General features: G+C 37.3%; 1 protein-coding gene and 1 long non-coding RNA gene across 2 annotated transcripts; both read right to left on the reverse strand.

Moving 5' to 3' along the window:
- Positions 1-621: 621 nt before the first annotated feature.
- On the reverse strand, positions 622-8,083 carry LOC138191491 (carcinoembryonic antigen-related cell adhesion molecule 5-like). Its single transcript, XM_069138344.1, has 11 exons — positions 8,032-8,083; positions 7,495-7,788; positions 5,905-6,186; positions 5,543-5,806; positions 4,682-4,957; positions 4,244-4,495; positions 3,853-4,128; positions 3,424-3,675; positions 2,621-3,313; positions 1,540-1,794; positions 622-1,211 (listed from the first exon to the last, which is right to left on the reverse strand). Exons 1-11 carry the CDS (start codon positions 8,081-8,083, stop codon positions 1,123-1,125), a joined length of 2,985 nt encoding a protein of 994 aa, XP_068994445.1. The 3' UTR covers positions 622-1,122.
- Positions 8,084-21,330: 13,247 nt separating this feature from the next.
- On the reverse strand, positions 21,331-22,692 carry LOC138194019 (uncharacterized). Its single transcript, XR_011177899.1, has 3 exons — positions 22,640-22,692; positions 22,488-22,525; positions 21,331-21,359 (listed from the first exon to the last, which is right to left on the reverse strand). It is a non-coding gene; the product is annotated as an uncharacterized lncRNA (long non-coding RNA).
- Positions 22,693-22,838: the final 146 nt, after the last annotated feature.

Genomic DNA, 22,838 nt, shown 5'->3' on the forward strand with positions numbered 1-22,838 from the left:
TCCAAACTGGACATCATCATATTTTGTCACATTCCTGGTCATACGTGCGTGTAGTTTTCACGCCTAGGTGAAGCAAAACATGACAATGAACTCACGGGTGTATTACATGCTTTGGCGTGATACCAGGCTGGATCGGTGATAAGAAAAATGGTTTATTTAGTAAGTATATCATCATGACTGAAAGGTGATTATAAACTAAAGGACTCTTTAAAAGTGTTAATTACAGATTTAAAAATATTTTAGGAGGTTTAATGATTTAACAGATTTTTTTTCTTATCCTATTCCTTTACCTGTCTGGATTTTTTCAAACTACAAGTGAAAACCTTCTGCCACGTGGAAAAAAATAAGAATCGGAAGAAGTGCAGGTGGTTTTTTAAACCAAAGAACGGTAAACGCGGGAACTTTGGTCTCAGTGCCCCCATATGAGCAACACGAAGAGGCACTCCTTTTATACTGTATATAAACTGATATTTTTGTATTAATCTTTGTCACATTCAGTTCTTTTTTTGAATAAAAGTTCTGTTTTTTTTTTTTTAACAGCAAAGTGCTTATGACAATGTTTCACTGACTAAAGTTAGCCTTAACTGTAACTTTATGCATGTCTAAAAAAGTCATTATTATATCCTCCTCAATAAAATTCTAACAAAATTGATTGTTGTTTTTTATTGATTAACAAACAAATATGGAGAATTAAAGTATCAGTACAGTTTCAGTATTATCACACCAAACAGAGAAAATTTGAAGTGTTAAGAGTGGCGAATTGCAGTTTATACCAAAGGAGTATCGTGGTAGTTTAGAGCAACACCCTCACATGCTTTCCCTTGTGAGACTCTGCAACTCTTCTTCTGAAACAGCCTCAAGGGCAGTGACAACAGAGACCACGATGGCAGCATTAACACAACTACTTTCACTTGCTAATAATAATAATAGCATATAAGATTAAAAAAGCAGCCATTTCAATAATTACATAATTTGCCCTTTCACTCACAGTGTGAATGCTACATGAAGAATAGAGAATATATAGGGTGTTTTCCCAGTCATTTTACAGTGACATTGTTGTTAAATACTGTAGAGAGGAAGAGGAGGTCTTTGAGGCTGACTGGACTTCTCAGTGTGGATGACTCAGTTGAACTGCGCAGCGGCTGACAAAGCAAACAAACACATCAACATCAGACTGCCTTGGGCTGGGAAGTGGATGGCAGAGGCGTGATCTGAGGATGAGAAGTAAAGAGAAATGTCTGTGGCTCTGAGTGAAGAAGAGATAGTTACATTCCACATGTGAGACATCTGCAGCCGTGTTGTAGAGTCCCCACTGAGTTTTAATCATAAGGAAAATTATTCAATCATCTTTGTTTTTTAAATATTCCACAATATAAAGAAGCCCTTTAAAATGACCCTATTACAATATTGAATGTTTCACTTATGTTATATTTGCAGATATCACAACATGACTTGTATCCAAGATCATTAAAGGACCTTTTATGGAGATACGATAGTGAATGCCTCAAAAATAAGGACGGAGAAGTAAGAATCACTTACCGGCAACAGCAAAAGTTTTATACTGGTACATTGTGATGTTGGTCACAGGGTTCCTCGCCTTACATGTGTACTTCCCCTCATTCTTTTTTGTCGCAGAGAAGGTGATAACAGATCCAGTCTTTAGGGCCATTGACTTATTGTTTAAGAACCAGTAGAAATCACACTCTGGCTGAGAATCAGCAGAGCATGTTAGGGACACGGAGATGCCCTCTTTTGCTGAATCTGGACCAGAGATATTCACAGTCAGAGGACCATCTGCAAACAGACAGAACGAGACGGTCAGAATTATGTACAGTTAAATGACCCATATAAGACTGCCTTGGCGTGAGTCCTATCGTTCACAGGTCTAAAGTCACATTTATTCTGTGTGGCCTTTAAAGAGATTTCCAAAACTAATTTAGGTATTTCTAAAACAAAACATCATGATTATTGTTATGAAAATCTGCTGAACTGCTGAATGTAAAATCTTCCTCTACAAAAGTGGCATAATCTCAGGGTCAACATGATGCTCATATGCAAGTTATTATCACTGGTAAAGAAAGTAGCAGTTAGTGAGAAGGTGATGTAAGTGTAACATGCCTGATCAAACAACTGAATGATAATACAAAATGTCAAATGAGTGTATTTGGTTTTTCCTTCCAACATTATTGTTGGAAGAAATATAAGTATCAAAACATCTTTTGTGCAACATTTCAAAATAAAAGTACAGATTTTGTTAAAGGTGCAATATGTAAGATTTAAGTCCCTTCTTGTAATACAACTACGTATGTTAAGAGGCAAAAATGAGTCATTGTCGCGTTCAGGCAGTCTGCCCTCAATCTGACGCTAAGAGTTTCAGGAGTTTGGTCGAATTATGCGTATTCTTACCCTGAGGCTAGTTAGTACTTGAATGAGGTGTGAGGTGGTATTACAAGACAGGAAAGAGCTGGTTAGCGTGCTAGCATCAGTAGACTGTGCAACACAATACATGAACTGCTATTTCCTCACATTCTGTACATTAATTTGAGTTAACTTTGGAAGTTTTTTTTTAACTTGACATCTGGCATACTGACCCTTTACAACTAGTTTTTAAAATACTCACAGTTCACTCGGAGCATGTAGTATTGACTCCAAAGCTGACCAGCCCGATTGATAGCAACACACCGATATGCCCCGTCACTGTACATGGTCACTGGGGTGAAGTGTAGCATGTTCTTCTCAATGTGGTAGGACATGTGTTGGTGGGTGGCAGGGTTGTTCATGTGGTTCATGTTGTGGTTCATGTTGTGGTTCATGCTGTGGTTCATGCTGTAGTTCATGTTGTAGTTCATGTTGTGGTTCATGCTGTGGTTCATGTTGTGGTTCATGCTGTGGTTCATGCTGTAGTTCATGTTGTGGTTCATGCTGTGGTTCATGCTGTGGTTCATGCTGTAGTTCATGTTGTGGTTCATGCTGTGGTTCATGTTGTGGTTCATGCTGTGGTTCATGCTGTAGTTCATGTTGTAGTTCATGTTGTGGTTCATGCTGTGGTTCATGTTGTGGTTCATGCTGTGGCTCATGCTGTAGTTCATGTTGTGGTTCATGCTGTGGTTTATGTTGTGGTTCATGTTGTGGTTCATGCTGTGGCTCATGCTGTGGTTCATGCTGTGGCTCATGCTGTGGTTCATGCTGAGTATCATGTTGTCCTTCATCCAGTAGATCATGTCATAGGGCCCAATAACTTCACAGGTGAGAGTGAAGTTTTCAGAGTTTATTGGAATGGTGTAGTTTTGGATCATCACTGACTCTATGGCCTCTGTGGACACAAATAAACAGTGAGATATGAAGGTAAGGCACATTGGTTGCACTTTTAAACTCTAAGAACACGACAGAAATCAGTATTTGATGGGTCTGCAGTTTACATACCAATCACGGTCAGCATCATGGACTTTGTGCTATTATTTTCTGTCACGTCATTGTACGCCATACAGGTGTATTCTCCGCTCATGTTTAGGGACAAAGGACCAGCTGTAAACACTGAAGTGTTGGCCACCATGGAGCCATTGAACCACCAGCTGTATTGGCTGGGAGGCATCGACATGGCAAAACAGGTAAATTCTGCATATCGTCCTGTCTCGGCGTAAGGTGACCCACGAATGAAGAGTTTTTCTGGACCAACTGCAAAAGTAAAGGAGATAGTTAACTTTGACACCAATTATCTGATAGTAGAATACTGTTGAATCACATTTCAGCAAATATAAACACTCTGCATTTATGTAATTTAGGATGTTAGTATCCAAATGGTAAATAAAAACTGTCACTCAGTGGTATAAATCCTTTGAATGTTATACTCACAGCTGACAAGGAGCACGTAAGGAGGGCTGGTCATGTTACCAACAGCATTCATAGCCATACATTGGTAGTGTCCAGTATCATAACGTTTCACTGGGTGGAAGGTGACTTTCTTGTTATCCATAGAGAAAATTGTTCTGTTGTCTTCGTGCAGTGGTTTTCTGTTCTTCATCCAGTAAACGTGATCAGCAGGTCCGGTTACATTGCATGTTAAATTATATGAATAACCTTCCTTGGCAGGATACATTGGTGCCTCTACATGTACATTTTGAATTGGATCTGAAAACAAAGCAAAGCCCATGAGTTATTCAGTTCTTTCCTAAAAAAAAACTTTAATATTTGTAAGTCAGAAAAACATTATTTTTTTTACATAAATAAAGCCCTATAATCTCACCGACAACAGTAAGCATTATGTAGGCGGTGCTGTTTTTGCCGGTGATGTCGTTGAAGGCCACGCAGATGTACTTTCCACTCATGTCTGCGGTGAGAGGAGATGTGACATACTCAGACATATTGGAGACCAGAGAGCCATTGAAGTACCATTTGTAGAGGCTCTGGGGGGTTGATGTTGCATGGCAGCTGAGTGTGACATTGTCTCCGGTCTTCACCACATTTGGTCCCATGATAATTGTCATCTTTGGTCCATCTAAACACATGGAAAAATCACATTCACTGAAGGCATGTTCACATGAGTTTCAAGGCATTCAGATACTGCAGAGCTGTGCATGGAAGCAGTTTCCCCTCTGAATAATCGGACGTTTACTTCATTTCTGTAGGTATTTTGGATTATTCTACTACATGTGGATATGAGATGAGATTATCACATACTTACAGTTAACTTTGACTGTGTAAGGGCTGCTGGTCATGTTGCTCACATAATTAAAAGCCTGACACTGATAATCTCCACCGTCTGAATGTTGAACAGGGTTGAGGGTCAGCATCTTGTTGTTCATGCGGAAGACGGTTGTATTGTCAGCAAAAATAAGACTGCCATTCTTCCACCATTGAATGCTGTCAACAGATCCAGTCACTTCACAACGCAGAGTGAACGGTTCATGAAGTATCGCTGGTCCACTGGTATGATTCACCACAACTGCTGTTAATGGAGCTAAAGGAGATGAAAGGAAATCATTACGGTTCACACGTGTGAGGTTTGAATGAATGTGACATATGCCAATGGAAAATTTGAAGGCGTTATTCAGGGTTCATGGAAATAGACTGAGTTGCACACAGAGCATGAGATAAGAAGAATGATAGCACTCTTTATATGTCTATATATATATATTTTATTAATATATATTTTAATATATATCCTGGAGTGATATAGCTAGCAGGTGGCTAGATTAGTTTAGCATAAAGACTGAAAAAAAGAAGAAAAATCCACCTACAGCACCTCTGAAGTTTAATAATTACCACAAAAGAAACAACAACAACAAAATCTGCTTGCTGCCTGGTCATTTCATGGTGACAAGTTTTCATTACTGCACCCAGCAGAGACTCTTTATTCTTCCCTAGAATTTTTGCATGGCAGAACGCCTTAACAATCGTCTAATTTAACTATGTAAGAAAGTAAATAAGCACATGTTCCAAAATGTACTTTTGCTTTAGAATAATCTCGTGTCAATGTTGAGAGAAGCAAAATCAAACAAATGAAAGAAAATTAACTTCCAAAACACTACAAATCTAACCTTACCCAAAATCCTGATCATTGCACTTGAACTGCTGAACCTGGATGTGACAGAGTTGTGAAACAGGCATTTGTAATTTCCTGACTGGCTCTCTGTAACCTTCTCTAGTTGAAGGTGTGGCCCAAACTGGTTTAGGTACACTCCATCAATCATCCACTGGATCATCGCTGGAGGGCTTGACTCCGCTGAGCATGACAGTGTGATATTAGATCCTGTTTTGTAAATGTACTTCATGGGCATGATCATCATCGTGGTGTTACTTGGACCGTCTGATGATATAACAAGAGGGAAATTGCTTTAGGGGTTAGGATTGTAGTTGTTTTCAATACAGATGCATCTACATACAATCTTTTTGGCTGAAACTTACAGCTGATGTTCAGATATACAGGGGAGCTCATTCCATAGCTTATACCATTAGACACCTTACATCTGAAAGGCTCCTGGTCATAGCGGGTCACACTGACAATAGCAAGAGTGGCATTTCCATCTCTGAGCTGTACTACCTCATCGCCTGTGACCGTGGAGTTGCCCTTTAGCCATTTGTAAGACAGGGATGTGCCAATTGACACGGAGCACATGAGAACTGCTGTGTCATTGAATTCCACCAGGTTTGTTGTTTTTGCCCACAGAGTCACATTTGAAATAGGCACTGCAGAGAGAGAAACAAAAAGTATTGTGTCAGGTTTTATGGAAAGTAATGGACAGCCATCTTTCCTTTGTCAACTTTGAAAACATGACTTATATGACATGAACTGAAGTCAGATCGAAGCCAAAATTTCAATTTCCAGCAGCTTGGGTCTGTGCCAATACTGGTCTGTGTTTTGGTCAGTCCACCACTTTGGTCCAAACACAACATTCATGTTATTAGCTTATAAACTCTCATCACGTTGACCATGTCTTTAATCTAGTGCCATCATTAGGTCAACGTTTTAAGTTGTTGAATGGCCTCAGCTGCACTGCACTGTGATACGTCCTAAATAGCAATTTGTTATTATGGCCATCATGATGCCTGCTAAAAAAAAGCAGCATACTTATAAACCTTAAAGCATGGCTACATCTTGTTTAAAACCAAGCTTCAAATAACAGTGATGTCACCCATTGGCTTGTCAACTGCTGCTCTGAAGCCTCATGTTCAGATTTTGGCTGTCACCATCTTGTTATTTTGAAGCCATAAGACATGCACGCAAACATATCTCTTTTTGAGGCCTAATATTTAAACAATGATGCAACTACTTTCAGATGGACTGCCAGAAAACTAATAAGGAGTGAATTTGGCTAATGACACCACTATGACTTGTGGAAAAAATTAATTTACCTTGTATTTCACGAGAGAAGTTGAATGGGAGTGTATAGAGCAAACACCTTTTTGGAGCTAACCCCTAGTGGCCTACGGCAGTATTGCAGATGAAAGCACTTCAACATTGGCCTCACTTTTCAGACCCGGAAACTACATTCACTTTTACATATAGTCTATGTTTGCATGTTGGTCATTGTACATTTATTTTTTATAAAATAAGCAGGAAAATGTTTTATCCTATTCAACAAAACGATAATTTCAATACAAATTTCCCATTTATCCCATCTGATTACTGAAACAAAGAGCTTAGACCAACTTGAGACTTAAGTAGAGTTGAATTGATCTGCAAGCTGCCAAAGGCAAAGTGACTACGATAGCTGCAGTCACACTTAGCTATTACTGCTCAATCACGTTCTCCTTTTTTGTCTTGCAAATCAATACTTTGCAAACATAGAAGTAGACAATGGAATATGCAAATGCTATGTGGTCATTACTGTGTTTTGAATATTAGCAGGTTTTTAAATATACAAAACAGGTTTTAACCCACAGGGATGGATAGGCTTTTAAAGAGTTTATGTGCATGCATGTGCGTGTACATTAAACTTTAATAAACATGCATTGGTGTTGGTGAGTAAACGGGAAAAGTGAAAAATGTCTTACCTTGAACATACAATGTTAACTGAGCACGAAAATCATTGACTGCCTGTAAGTTGTACACTCCAGAGTCCTCCAACCTTAGAAACCTGATAGTCAGTGATGAATTGGCTGAGTTGAATATTACCCTGTCAGTCCAGGTGTTAGTTATGACAAAACCTCCAGGAAATATGAATACAATGATATCATTGTTGAACAGCCATGCCCCTGTAGTGACATTGGTCTGGCTGTAAAGTGTAACGTTGCTGCCCACTGGCAGAGTGTCCTCAGAAGCATATATGCCCTGGCTGTGCACATTATCTGAAAACAGAGACAAAAGGAATATATTTAGTCAACACTGAATGTAGTTCGGAACAGTTCAATAAGTCACACAAGAAATGCTGAAATATAGGGGGAAAAAAGTATATATAGAAACACTGAAATGTATTAAAGTAGTACATCTAAAAACATTTTTGTCAACATTTTTATAATTAAGATCTTTAAACTTACTAATACTTTGAGGTGAGAATAGGTCTGATCAAATTCAAAATAATTCAGCTTTACCTGCAAAGGTCATCATGGCCAGGATCAGAACAAACACTACCGAAGACTCCATCTTGCTCTTCAGTTTATTTTCAGGTGAGAACTTCCTTGTCAGCTAAATAAACTTGTGTACGGTCACAGCTTTATAATCAGCAAATAATTGCTCTACAGCACTCCAGCTCTGTTCTCTTGATGCAAAGGCTTACCCCTAATCTACCATCACCACCTCACAGTCCCAGCCACACCTTGTTTTGCCCTGGTACACTGAGGTTTCACCGCTCGCCTAGGAATGTCCATTTACTGTAAACTAGAATCTGTCACTGCAACTTTTAACCAATCAGAGAATCACATGGGGATATTTTGTAAGTGCACTATGTGACTCTGCAGTGTAACAAGAATGACAAGGCAATTTAGTGGAATCAGGTGTTCTCGACAGCAGGATTATCTGAAGGAAAATGTAATACTTTGTGCGTATGAGCAATGTGGGTAGTTGTATTCAGGTAACCTTAGCGTAGCATCTTGTGAGCTAGCAAGGCATTTGATTGGTTAAGACAGGTACGAACAATGAGCCGGTCGACCCTTGAGGTGTTGTTCTGCAATAATATGGCATTTTGTGTGTACTTTGAAACAAACTGTATGTAATGTGGGCCTACCCAACTCTTCTTGGTTTGGAGCACTTCTTAAATACAGCTGCATTACAATGTTCATTACTCTACACAGCGTGACCTTAGCCAGAGGTCAGGTTCACAAGAAAAGGGAGAATGGCAGCCCCCACACAGCATCTGAGCTGAACAGACCCATAAAATAACAATGTTTTCAGTAAACATATTCCATTCATTCCATGAAATTACTGAAACTAATAGCTGATACCAACTTGGGCTCTTAAGTAAAAATTAAATGCTCGGAAAGCTGCCAAAGGCAAAGCAACCACGATAGTTGCGGTCACACTGCAGCTACTACTAAAGATCTCTTTTACACAACAGTCAACTACACAAGAACAGAGAGAAAAAGAGCCCGCACACACTTTATCTGAGCTGAACAGACTCAAATAGCAAAAAAAGAACACACTTCTTGTACTTTTATGAGGAAAATGAATATTATTGCATTGTAATGCATTGTACGCGTTAGACTGGCGACCCACTAAAAACGTGTCCGGGACCCATTTTGGGTCAAAAGCCTAAGTTTGAGAGTCTCAGTCTACCAGGCCATTTAAGGGGAACAGAACTTTCAAAACCCCCGAAATAGATCTGATGGAATATTATAGCGTTTTCCAGCATCATATGAGGTGTTGAGAAACTTCAACATTTTTTTTTATCAGTAGCTTATAAGTCTATACATTATGGCAATTCATTATGTATTTTTTTTTAATTGCGTGCCATGGAAACACCAAATTTCTCTTTTGGATCTTGAGCCAAAAAACCTAAGGAAGCAATGCTCAACATTACATACCAATAAATGTCTTCCTGTTGGACAGTTGTAGTGTTTGGGTTGTTTGGTCATGAGTTCCACCCACGATATTAATCCTGACAAAATTTAATACGGGACAAAAGACCATCTGCCCTTTATTATAACTACTTTCTCTTTCGCTCTGTTTTCTGTAACCAAAGACCGACTGTGAATATCCTATTTGTCTATGAACAAAGGACGAGTTCTTTTTCTTTTTAATTTCCATAAGACCAGCAATAAAACTTTTGCCAAATAGCTCTATCAAGCTAAATAATGTTTTTCGTGTGTTTCTTTTGAGCATTAGCAAAGGCAATGAAGACTGACTTATTGTTTCAGATTGCATAAAAATCAGCCATGACTACATAAAGGGGTTCCTCTTATCTTCTCGATGAAAGCAGTCAAAGAGGATATCATGAGTGCTGCAAAGCATATGGATTGAGCAACGATGTGGTGGCATTTAAGTCAAGGATACAATATTTTTTGGTCGGGCAGTACAATTAATGTAGCTGCACCTGATTATTTGTTTGAGGTATGTGGTTGTGAAGAATATTCTGCTCCCTTTAAGTGTTTGATTAGTGAACACAGTATGGCAACACACAAGGTCAAAGGTCAGTAATTTAAACCAAAATTTACTTACAATATATTTCATATTTAATTTCTGAATCAAAATATACATACATTAATTTATTACAAATCTTAGGACAAATTTAATTTAGCACAAATGCTGATGAACACACACACACACACACACACACACACACACACACACACACACACACACACACACACACACACACGTGATTATGGACTTTAGGTGTTTTTAGTTTAGTATTTTCTTTGTTTAGGACCCAAACCTGGAATCATACACAATGTTTGACAGTAAACAGTCAACTGTAGGTTTTTATTCACACATTAAAGTCATCAATGGACTGAAAGAGCCACCAACATCTGCGAAAGAGGAGAAGGTATTCAAGTTATTAGTCATGTTGCTAATCTTATTGTAGGTCCGTCCATTGTACCATTGTGGTCACAAATATTTTTCCATTTTCTTCCCTCCCCTTAGGTTATATTCTAACTATGGCTGAATGTTCATAATGTGCAGTTCTTTATAATGTAAATATTTTTGGCAAAACAAATGTAGGAGACACTCGGAATCTGAATAATTGTTGAAATCTTTCATTTTCACAAAGTGAAAGAAAATTATCATTGGATTACCAAATAGATTTCACCTTATATCAGCTCCATACATTGTTTTACTATTTCACTCATGATATAATGTTCAAGACTAGAAATGATCTGAATTGATGACTATTTTGAAGGGATAATACATGTTTTTTCTTATCTGGGAGAAAAATGGGAACCATGCATGATTTAATGTTGATATAAATTTAATACAAAAAGTAACAAAAAGTTGTTTGACAGCTTGCCTGGCAGTGAGAAGAAGAATCCAGCCAAAATCAGCAGGAGCAGCACATTCACAGCCTGCTGTTCACATCCAGAAAACGGAGACTCTGTATAGACAAAACTAAAGTAAGAATGAAAGACAAAAAAAAGGGGGAAATATGGAAGTTGTTATCATTATAGGAACAAACTCACTTGTTATCATGACATGTGTGGTGATATTGTTGTGCATGTTGGTGTGGTTGTTGAAAGCCAGACAGGAAAATGGACCACTTTGGTCCTCGCTGACACTTAAGAGCTCCAATAACAGACCCGTCGCGTTCACAAGCTCTCCTCTGAAAGCCCAGAGAAGCTGAGCTGGAGGATTGGACTGTGCTGAACAGAGCATGGTCAGATTGAATCCAACAAAAAAAGGAAGTTGTGTTCTGTCCATTCACTGTGAGAGCCATGTTATCTGGGCCATCTGAGAAAGAGACAGACAGAGAATCAGGCAGAGGAAGAGAGTTGGATGCAGAATTAGAGCCGTGTGGTGGAGCTGGACGATTACATTGGTCAAACTGACATTGTCCTACTCACAGCTGATGGTAAAGTTGACTGGATCACTGGTGCCATTACTGACAGGATTGGACACATAACACCTGAACGGTCCCTGGTCATAGCAGGTCACATTGACTATTATCAAAGTAGAGTTTCCATCAGTGAGCTGAACTCCGTCATTGGCTGTGACCTCAGAGCTGCCGTTCATCCAGAGGAAAGAGAGGGAGGATCCAGAGGAGACGGAGCACGCAACGACCGCTGAACTGTTGAACTCCATCAAGTCGGTTTGATTCACGCCGAGCGTCACATTTGAAATGGGCTCTGTGGAAGACAAGTGAATGTGACAAAATGTTTATCCACGCACAGAACACGACGAGGCTTTGTAGAAGGCAAGCAGTAGCACCTTACAAATAAAACTTATGAAGAAATGTTGATGCTAATAATGCAGTCCAACACAAATATATAAAAACGGCCGTGCATGATATCTTTCTTTAAGAAGGTTAAAATAGTCCTCTTTTACAACATGTTGAACATATCTTGTATGTTTTTTCCCCGGCAGAAGCCGGCTGTAGAACAAGTACATGACACAAAAGGACAAGATGGAGGTGAGTGTTGACAGACACAGACAGAAACTAACCAGAGGACTCTGTGATGTAAGCATAAGGGCAGCAAAACCAAAACACATGCAGACAAGTACAGCGGGGAACGAGCTGCTATTAAGTCTGCTGGTTGTCAGTCTAAATATCACGAGGCAGCTACATGAATATTCTCCAACCCCTGTTTGAATATTGTTTAGGATCCTAGTTTCTCATAATAACAGAAGCCTGTTCCAGTAAAAAAGGGTAGTATAAACAAATCATCAGCACATTTTTCTCTCCCTTTTCCTCTACCTGTACTTGATCATTGCAGTCACAAAATACTAAAATACTAGTTTCAACATTCTTCTTTCTTGACTGTATCTTTATTTTTCCATGTTTTCCACTAATGCTGTTCTATTTGTGCATATTTTTTTTAATTGATTTGCTTGTATCATTAAAGTTAGATAAATAATATGAAATGCATCAATTATACTTGGAATTATCAGGAGTCTTATTTCATATTTTCAAGGGCAAACTGATCTTTAAATAAAACAGGTTTATTTGGTTTGAAATAAGGATGCTCATACAACATCCCGATAGCATTTATCTTAATAGTATTCACTAAACGATGGCCAGTTTATTAAAAGCGGTCCTCAATATAAGTCAGTAATATATGTAATAAAATGTAACTATATGATTATAAATGGATACTATATGATTATAAATAAATATGAATATAATATTTACAATGGAGGAAGTTCAGGATGAGTAAGGGGCTCAAGCTATGAGGCGGCATTCACCTGCCTTCAAGTAAGGCCAATAACGATAATTACATTTGAGCACTTCTGGAGTAAGTCTCAAAAGTTTCCCAAAGTGTTCCCAAAAAGGACAGTGTGTGACAGTAATCTAAGTCTCACCGTGAACAGTGATGGAAGTGTTGGCCCTGAGCCGGGTGTCACTGCTCTGCACCACGTACACTCCTGAGTCGGCCACGGTGACGGAGCTCAGAGTGAGAGCTCCAGTGAGGACATTGACTGACGCTCTGTCACGGTGACTGGGGAAAACCACCTGCTCGCCCGCCGCCCAGGCGAGGATGAGGGACGCTCCCACTGCCCAGTTTCCACTGTTCAGAGTCACAGAAGGAGACAGCGTCACTGTGTTCCCGACTACAACGGGGTGGATAGAGGGCTGGACCTCCACAGCACCAGAGGCCAGAAACCCTGACAAAAAGGAAGACAAAATAATTATATAAAGGACACAAATGACACCATGACAGTTCATTTTAAAAACCCATACAACTAACCTACCTTGTAATAAAGCCAGGAGTACAAGTGCTGAGATTCCTTCACTTTTCTTTTCCATGTTTTTTTCGTGTTCTGACCATCTCCTTGCTATTTCTCATCTATTATAGTTGCCCACTGTACGTCCAGCCCCCTACCCTTAAGCATATAGCGACAACAGGTCTTATCTGCAGGTGTTTCTGGTTATTTGGTGTTCACTTGTCAAACTTACAAAATGCAGGCATTTTTGTTTGCCATCGTGGGCGAAGTTCTGCAAATGCCCAATCAGCAAAATGACAAATTATAACAGAAGGTATGTGGGGCATGATTGGGGAGAAGGGGGTTGTGCGCAGTTTCTTTCTTTCCTTTTCTTAGTTTTTTTTGCAGTTAATATCACACATTTTGTTTAATATTAATGCTGTTCCTCAACATCAGTGCCCTGTGTCTCTGTTCACGAACTCTTTCTTGGATTTAGGGATCCTTCCCTTCTTTCCACCCCTACTCCTGAAAGTTTTGGTGTACACACCTGAAATATGACACTTTCACAGCTGTTCTTTTTCTTGTGTCAAACACAAAAATTTCCCGTCAATACTGCACATGTTTTCAGCAGCTTCATACTGAATATAAATACACCTGTTATTTTCACAACTGAAACAATGAATCTCCTATCTGTTTCAAACATTAAGAAAAGCTCTCTTTTATAGCATTACACGTTGAGTAGGCAAATAATTTTACCTTCCACACCCAGTGGCATTATTTGAGCTGTGGTGGTGCAAAGGTCAGTATTATGTTATGTACCTGACACACAGAAGAGGTGATTGATGTCCAGGTCACATTATTTTTAGAGCATGGCGAGAGAATAACATGCTTAAAGGCCAAATATTCTGCACTTAGAAATTCAGTTTCTAAACACTGAATCAAATAGTTTACCAAAATACTTTATTACAGAACAGCAGTATGGCCTTTTATAGAGTATACTATACTGCATACGATAATTATTGATTCATTATACAGTATGTGAAACATAACTAATGCTGTAAGATGGAAAACTTGGGTCTGATTTGAACTATTTTTAAACTGGTATGTTAATCAATAATATTACAATATAATGTATCAGATGATTATATCTGAATTATTATGTTATATTTTAAATAATATGAATATGAAAGCCAATAGCCAGCTGTCAAATGAATGTAGTGACGTAAAAAGTACAATATTGTCCTCAGAAATCTATCATCAAGGAATGTGACTTAAAATGAAAATACACAAGTAAATTACAGGTGCCTCAAATTTTTACATAAGAACTTCGAGTAACTATAGTCATGTTCTACCACCTATTGTAATTAATGTAAACATGATCTAAACAGTCTTATTATCATAAAACTACATTACCTAATTGAAGTCTACATTGTGTTTTAAATATATTTCATATGCAAAGTTATGTTGCAATTTTAACAGGAAGCATATCGTAAATATGAACCGGAGACATGGCAGGCCAAGCACACGGAATTAGAAGACATATAATAATAATACTAAAGCAGTAGAAGCGCCATGCTGCGTGATTCTCTCATGTCGTGGCTTCATAATCTAACACCCTGATCATTAATGAGCACAGTCATCCTGATGGCAGTGAGCCTGAAAATGAATGATACAGACCTGTTTGATAGGGGCCTGAGTTTGCCCTGAGAGCTTATCATTGTTATGATCATAATAATGTTTTTGTTTTTTTTCAAAAGTGTGACTATTTTGACATAAATAGATGTATGAATTCTTGAGTGGCATGTCTAGTCAGAATCTATGTAAAAAAAAAAGTGTATTCTTGCTTCCAGGTCAAATTATAGTTTGTGGGAAACTGTTGTGAGATTAACCCACAGTTACATAATCAAACTAAGGGGATTTTAATGATAATGTTACAGGTATTTTTTTGCTTTGTTTTGCTTGTGGTGTGCCTAATCACTTTCCTATTGCAATTCACATTAAGTACCACATTATAAATCCTACAAGTCTTGGACTTCACCTTATCAGCTTAACATTGTATCTTCAGTGTTCTGTTGTATCAGCTAAACTTAACATTACTTCTTATCTTACTGAGAGAACAGCTCCTCCTCTTTACCATGCCCAAAAACTGAAAATACAATAAATTAATTAATCAAAAAGCTTGACCGAAACCAAAAGACTAGAATAAAACGTTGGATAAATGGTGCTTTTCATTCTCAAAGAATCTCTGTTGCCTACATAATAGCCTATAGATCTGAGGCCTTTGTCAATGCTTCACTGACTATCAAGTATTTTGAAATTTCATGAATTTCAAAATGCTGTTCTGTCATTTTATTAATCGTGTCATATATATATATTAAAGAAAAAAGAAAACCAGTCATTCCATGGAAAGACAGCAACCGATCAAGAAAGTCACTGTTTTGGGAGAGTTAAACATAGATGGTGCACTATAACATGAACAGAGGCTGAGTGGTGGTCATACCTTAATAGCTTTTCTAACACCACCATACATTTACAGAAAAAACAACAGATTTGTAGTTTGCTGTTTCTACAGAAAAATATACAACTCTATTCCTTTACATGAATAAATGTTTTAAATCCGTTTCTACTTTTGTTTCCACATTCCAAATTAACCACAGCTGGTGATTCATCCATAAAAGAGAAACAAAAAAACAAAAGCAACAAAGGGAACAGATAATATTGTTAAGTCACATAAGATAACAGTGGAAGCATAACACATGAAAATCTTCAGTCTCCCTCAGTTTGCTCTGTGCGATTCTCTTATCTGTCATATTTGTTCAGTTTCAGAAAGGCTGGGGAGGCACAGGTGAGTTACGAACCTCAGGTGTGCAGTGTTAGTGAGTCAGAGGTTTTATTTTCACATTTGACTCCACAAAAATCTCTATTCAGCAGTTAAACAAAGCTTAATCATGCAGAGTTTTGAATGGCGAGGACGTAACCGAGAACAGGCTTATCAATGAGCAAACGGTTATGCAATAATTAGAGACATCAATTTTATGTAAATGTTACTCTAGTAAAACACAATTTCCGGAAGCATTATCAGGCTGTGATGAAAGCTGACTTCTGAGGCACTAGAGTCTTAGTTATGAAATTCAGAGCAGCGAGCCCATAGCTCGCAACATTTTACTCTACGTGTGTAGAATGGGTGAAAAGTATTTTCAGTGCATTGAAAATACTGTTGCTCTGTATTTTTTTTTTTTAGTGGTGAGGTCACAATGACAGCATGCACCATAAACAAGCACAAAACCAAGGAATCATCAGGCTTCAATGTCAAATAAGAATAAGATCAGACATGTGAAGAGGACACATGATTTGTAAATGTTTTACTCTCTTATCTGGGTTTCAATGCCAATGAAGGAAGTAAAGACTGTTTTCTGATGTGCTTTCTAAGCACAAATGAAAAAAAAATAATAAGCTGCATTACCAGACGTGTAAAAATAGTTTATATTTAAAAAGAAGCAAGTCATCTTTTTTCATTTTTTTTAACTGTTAGATGAAATATGATTAATTCTGTGGTTGTTTTTGAATTATGAGTGGAACTTTTTTTTTCAGCCCTCCTGCTGGCTTTTTTCTTATTTGTTATTGCCTATGGGTGCAATTTTACAGGCCTTGTGAAATTATTACAAAGATCCGTAAATCCGGAGTTATAATCCTCAAATACAGTAGTATACTACATATGTAGGGCACATTCAGTATGTTAGCAGAATAAGAAAACGTAACAATATATTAATATTAACAAGGACAATATTTTTGAGCCTCTATAATCACATTAGCCATCCAATCATCAACTTAATTACCATCACACCAGACCATCTAGATAGATAAATAGATAGTTACTTTATTAATCCCACAAGGGGAACATTTTTTTTCACTACAGCAGCATTATAGATACAGGAAAAGCAATAAAACAACACAGTAAAAAATATTAAATATAAAAATACACAATATATACAATAAAATAGAATAATATTAAATTAAATTAAACTAACTAAACAATAGTGCAAGGATTTAAACAAACAAGAAAACAAACAACCAACGTTGTTATTGTTGGGTGATTGATTTGGCCAGAGGTGAGTTATTGTACAGTCTTATTGCAGTCGGCAGGAATGATCTCCTGTATCTGTCCTTGTGACAGCGCAGCTGGAGGAGTCTACTGGAGAAAGTGCTCCGCTGTCCCTGCAGCAGGTGGTGGAGAGGGTGGTCAGGATTATCCAATATGGATAGATTAAGTATTTAATTAAAAGTATTTAGTATCTATCTGCTCATGTACAAGATTTTTGTATCAGAATTACTTCTGCAGTCAGGAAATGAAGTGCTCCCACCCATTAGTGCCACCAGCAGAACACAGTAGAGTTTCTTCCCGTAGAATATCACAGGACGGAGGAAGTTATTTTCAAAATGTATGACTATGGTAATAAACATTGCATCATCTTGTTTACTTGGTAATTAAATGAAATATTATCCATAACAATGGAAGATTTCCAAAATAATGTGTGAAGTGTGAAGGTTGAGTTTGTTTATGTGAGCTTTACAAGTTGTGGGATGATGTGGCAGTTTATTTGTTTGTTTGGGGTTATTATAAATTCCATTAATGTATGATGAGTCTAAAGCACCGACACAACATGTAGAAAGAGCTGTGCTAAATCTGCACAATTGTTGTCAGTTTGGGCAGAGCACCGCATGTAGCACTAGATGGCGCCGTCAGACAGGAGTTTATCATTAGTTGTAGAGCCGCCCTCCTCCTCTAAATAGAGCCTGTGTTTAATGAATTGTAGTTACTACAGCAGCCTAGCAACAGGTTGGTATGAAGCAGCTCAAGCAAATCTCGTTCAAACATGACAATATGTTCTTTCTCTTTTCTTGTCCTTCGTGTGATCATTAAACAGAGACATTATTTAGGTAGGTAGGTAGGTAGGTAGGCATTTACTTAGCGACAGGAATGTAACTTTTGTGTCCCTTTACATGAAAGCTAGACGGTGAGCAAGATAGTAAAGTACGTCTGATAAAATTACCTGACTATAACAATATTTATTTCTGTAATATTACGTTTTTATTAAGTTAAAGGTTTACTATGACTTGTGAGAGATGAGTCTTCCCAGCTGTCACACACTATGATAAGTCAGTAAATAATGTCTGTGTCCAAACAGATGGGGCTCTCCTGGTGAAAGACGTACAAAGACAAAGAATGAAAGTTTATCTGTGCAGCCGCTAATCTGTCTGTTAGGAGTGGTCTTCTTTTAAATGGGAGTAAAAGCACCACGGAAGAGTAGTATATTTTGTAACTCCTGTCATTTATTTATTAACATAGTACATTTACAGCACTTTTATTGGAGTCATTTCTATTGCTGTGATGACGTTAGGTACGCAAAGCAACATGTCTTTTCACATTGAACTTTGAATTTATTACTGCAATTTAAAGGGTGTGCCATTCTTGGAAAATGTATTTAATTTAGCATACTGCCTACAACTCCTTCCTCCTTTATTCATTCACAGCTGTTTGTTTGTTTTTATTTCTCCTTGTATTTCATTTCTTACACAAAGAAAACAAGCATGAAATCAAGCTAGACAAGTTTGCATGTTCTAATAAAGACATGGTCAGTTACTACAGAGAGCAAAGAGAAGCATTTTATTTATTTCCTGCCTGGGTGTTATCATTGTTTAAAAGACACACTGTTTGCTATTTACTGCATTTCAAATAACAGAAACAAACTATTGTGGACTGAGACTTGTATACACACGAAAAAAAAGAGAACTTTGTGGTATGTGTGCATGTGCAATGTTTGCAAATGCACAAATAACAGAATGTGCTCTGCAAACTCCAGCAAATTTTTTTTTTTTTTTTTTTTACTAATTTGAATAAAACAATCAGATTATTAATTATTATTATCATCATTATTATTAATTACAATTATTATTAATAAGTTATATTCATTGGTTGAATAGTAAAACAAAAATGAAGAGTTGACAGAGTTCAGTGGGAAAGAAGTAATGATAAAACACAATGTTTGAAAAAGTTACATTTTTAAAACAATATTTCCTTTCAACGCAGGAAAAGCCAGCCGTGTGAACAACACAGAGGGACTTTGATCTTTAGTAATGAGTAACTGGGGGCGAAGGGAAAGCTGGACAAAAGATCCATATTCAAGAGCTTGTGTATAAAATATGATTCAATAAATGCGTTGTGCAACACTGAACCATGAGTTTGTTAACAATAGATTACTATGATGGTGGTCAACAGTTTTAACAAAAGAGTATGTTGTTGATCTAATGAGGTTAATCAGAAACCTGGCTTTAGATGTTTACTGAAGTCCCTCTGCTTAAATACACCTGTGTCATGTTACCTGATGATGTTTATACATCTAAAATTGCAGTTGCCACACCTCTCAATCATGCATTTGTAAAGTGATATCAGATAAAAAAATAAATAATAATAATTAGGGTTCCCTTCTAAAAAAAAAAACACTAAAATCAAATTTCAGCGGTTGGTGAAAATTACAACAAAACAGATTGTCCATTCAGAAAGATTTTTGAGATTGTTGGTTGTCAACAGTTTTAATTTTAGTCAGCATCTTTAGGAAAATAAAGTTTTAAAAAGCCTATTGCAACTCTCTTGAATCAAACTAAATAAACCCTTTCAAGTAGTGTGTTCTGCTTTATGAACAGAGAACCTTTTTGTAAAAAAAAAAAAAAAAAAAAAAAAAGAAAAGGCAATGCAACAACAGTACCGAATGCCTTAGAAATATTATAGAGGACAAATGTCATAAAAATAAGACATTTACATTTCATTTGAATATGTCTTAATATATGATTGATTGTACTGTCATGATATGTATAAATAAACAAGTGATTATGATATAAATTAATTATTATGTATTGATACGTAATTGATCATATTTATCAATTTAACTTAATTTAACTGTGTACAATTAGTGTGTGTGGTCATGTAAACTATCATCCTTTTTCTATTACAACTATTGAAATTTGTGGACAGAGGAAGCTCCTTATCTTATCATAACCATTTCTGACTTTACTGTAAACGGGTTCTTATTAAGTTCAGTTTCCGCATATCTGCTGAATGAACTTAAGACTTACAGGATTTTTTGTTTTTTGTGCTTGTAGATATCCATCAAATAACCACTGGACTCTTCTAACTTTGTTTGTCATCTATTGTTTCCTCTGTGGTTCTGAGTGGAACTAAAAAATATTTTATGTATTTCTACATGCATGGCCGATTATTGAGACTCCAGACCTTTCCTTTGTGGGATGATAAAGTTCAATTTAACGTTAATCTTTCGACAGCCGAAAGATGATTAGAGCTCCCTTTCATAATGACAAATCAACAATCTCCACTCATGTCCAGTAGTATCCAGGAAAATCCATGTCCTCACAATATAAATTAAACGAATTTTACTATATACTGCATCAAACTGGTGTAACTAATCTCTGTCAAAAATTTTAAATTTTCTAAAATGTTAAATAAATATCAGAGTTAATCTATAACTGAAAAGCTGCAAACTGGAATCTCACACAGTTTACATGTGGAGTGAAATATCACAACAGACCTGTGACAAACATTAAGACCAAGCAAACAACTGAATCACAAAGAGAATACTAATGTCCTGTACACATAGAGACAGGAAAACTACTAAAAGCATGCCAGCAAACTGGGAAACAATGTGCCTTCTGATATCAATCATGGCAATAATTGACAGAGCTGGTTGATTATTAACCACTGATAAAGTGCTTTGACTAGGTAAACTATGGTCCAAATCATTCTGCCATAAAGGCGCTGAGAGGGAAGTGGAGCTGTCTCTTCATATCTGCTGCTTTTGGCCCCCAGTCTTACCAGGATCCATCATTTCTAAAGCGATCAGTTTTTGCGGATCTGAGAGTACATTTGTGCATCAGGTTGAGGAGCTGGCCTCCTCAATCGCTGCAAGTGCACATCATACGAAGGGGGGGATGATGCTGCAGGACGACTCCTGTTTATTCTGACCTGAGCGTAGTCTGTAGAGGCATTCTGTGAATCCAGCTGGGCTGACCCACCACCTCTGTTCTGGGAAAAATTGATATCTGCATAGTTCAGCTCCTTGACAATAAGAAGAGGAGAAAGATATTAGACAACTGTTTTCAGTAAAGTTCAGCAGATTTCATCATCTCAATTCTATGAAATCTAACTTTGGTTTAAAATAAAATCACAATAAACAAAATATTAATAGGGTTCCCACTCTATGTCATATTCCCTGACTGTTCCCTGACCTATAATGAACAGAAAAAAAGGCGTTGTGGTGAGTAGACAAGAAACAGCAACATTTCTGTTCAAAACAGGTTGACGCATGCCTCTCTGGTTGCACCGATATTGAAATACATGAAATACATGTCTAAATGCCTGATGCAGAGGAAACGACTTTATCTAACAATATTGGTAATTAGCTCACAACCTAATAAGCTACATTTTCAATGTCTGTCAGTAACCACTAATGCCACCAAACATACACATTGACTATAACTAGGTAACCAACTTTATAGCTACATATATGGAAAATATTACATTTTGATAAATGGTAACTAAAATCTAAACATGCAAACAAAATTCCCTTATATTCCATGACTTGGCCCAAAAAAAATATTAAATTCCCTGACTTTTCCTTTATGGAAACTTTTTTTTTTTTTTTTAATACCCTGACATTCCCTGAAATTCCCTGACCCCTGGGAACCCTGTATACAAGAAATAAAAAAGTTGCATCAAGCTGCAATGTGGGGTTAATACACTTATAAACTTGTATTCCATTGTATTAGCTGTATATTTTCTTCCTGGTTCAAAGTCTGATCTTGAGCACGCTGGTAAACAGAAGATGAGTTTGACAAATGGGGGAGGGGAGTCTCTGTGGATCAGCCCAGACAATCCTGATCACAGATTAGCCGCTAAAACACATTAGCCACTACAAAAAGAATCTCACATAATAGATTGTTTGAAAAAAACAAAACATCTATGGGGAGCATAATTCCAGTATCTCATGCATATTTATTTGACATTTATTGAAATTATGGATTTACTTTTAATACTGCACAAAGGCACATGTTGTGCTTAATCGTACTGTGCACTATAAGATTGTGTGTGTATGTGGATAGTACTGTATGTAAGTCTTGCATTATGGTTAACTGATGTCTCATGACGACATATTTGAGTATATGTAGAGGCACTGATAATTTGTACCTGATTTGAGAATGCTGCATTGTCCTGGCCGGCACCTCCTTTAAAAACAAGAAATAAAGAATTCTTAAAGTTTAATCAAAGGGGTGAATAATAATGTGCAAATGCACCAACAAATATTCAACACACATTCGCATGTACCAACACACACTTACCCGTTACGGTGGAGGTGTTCCCATTGGATAATGGCTTCGTACGTTGTCTGTTTAAATAAATAATGAGTCGTCAACAAGCAAATTAAGCACGACACAGACATTCGGAGTCTAAAACGAAGGATTAGAACTACACAGATAACGTATATTTTCAGACTACCAAAAGCTGCACACTGCCAAGTGACCTTTTGTTGCACATCAA

Source organism: Embiotoca jacksoni, unplaced genomic scaffold (genome assembly GCF_022577435.1).
Source record: "Embiotoca jacksoni isolate LCO1_2020_lvr unplaced genomic scaffold, fEmbJac1.0.p SCAF_11, whole genome shotgun sequence".
In the NCBI taxonomy this organism is placed as follows: Eukaryota; Metazoa; Chordata; class Actinopteri; family Embiotocidae; genus Embiotoca; species Embiotoca jacksoni.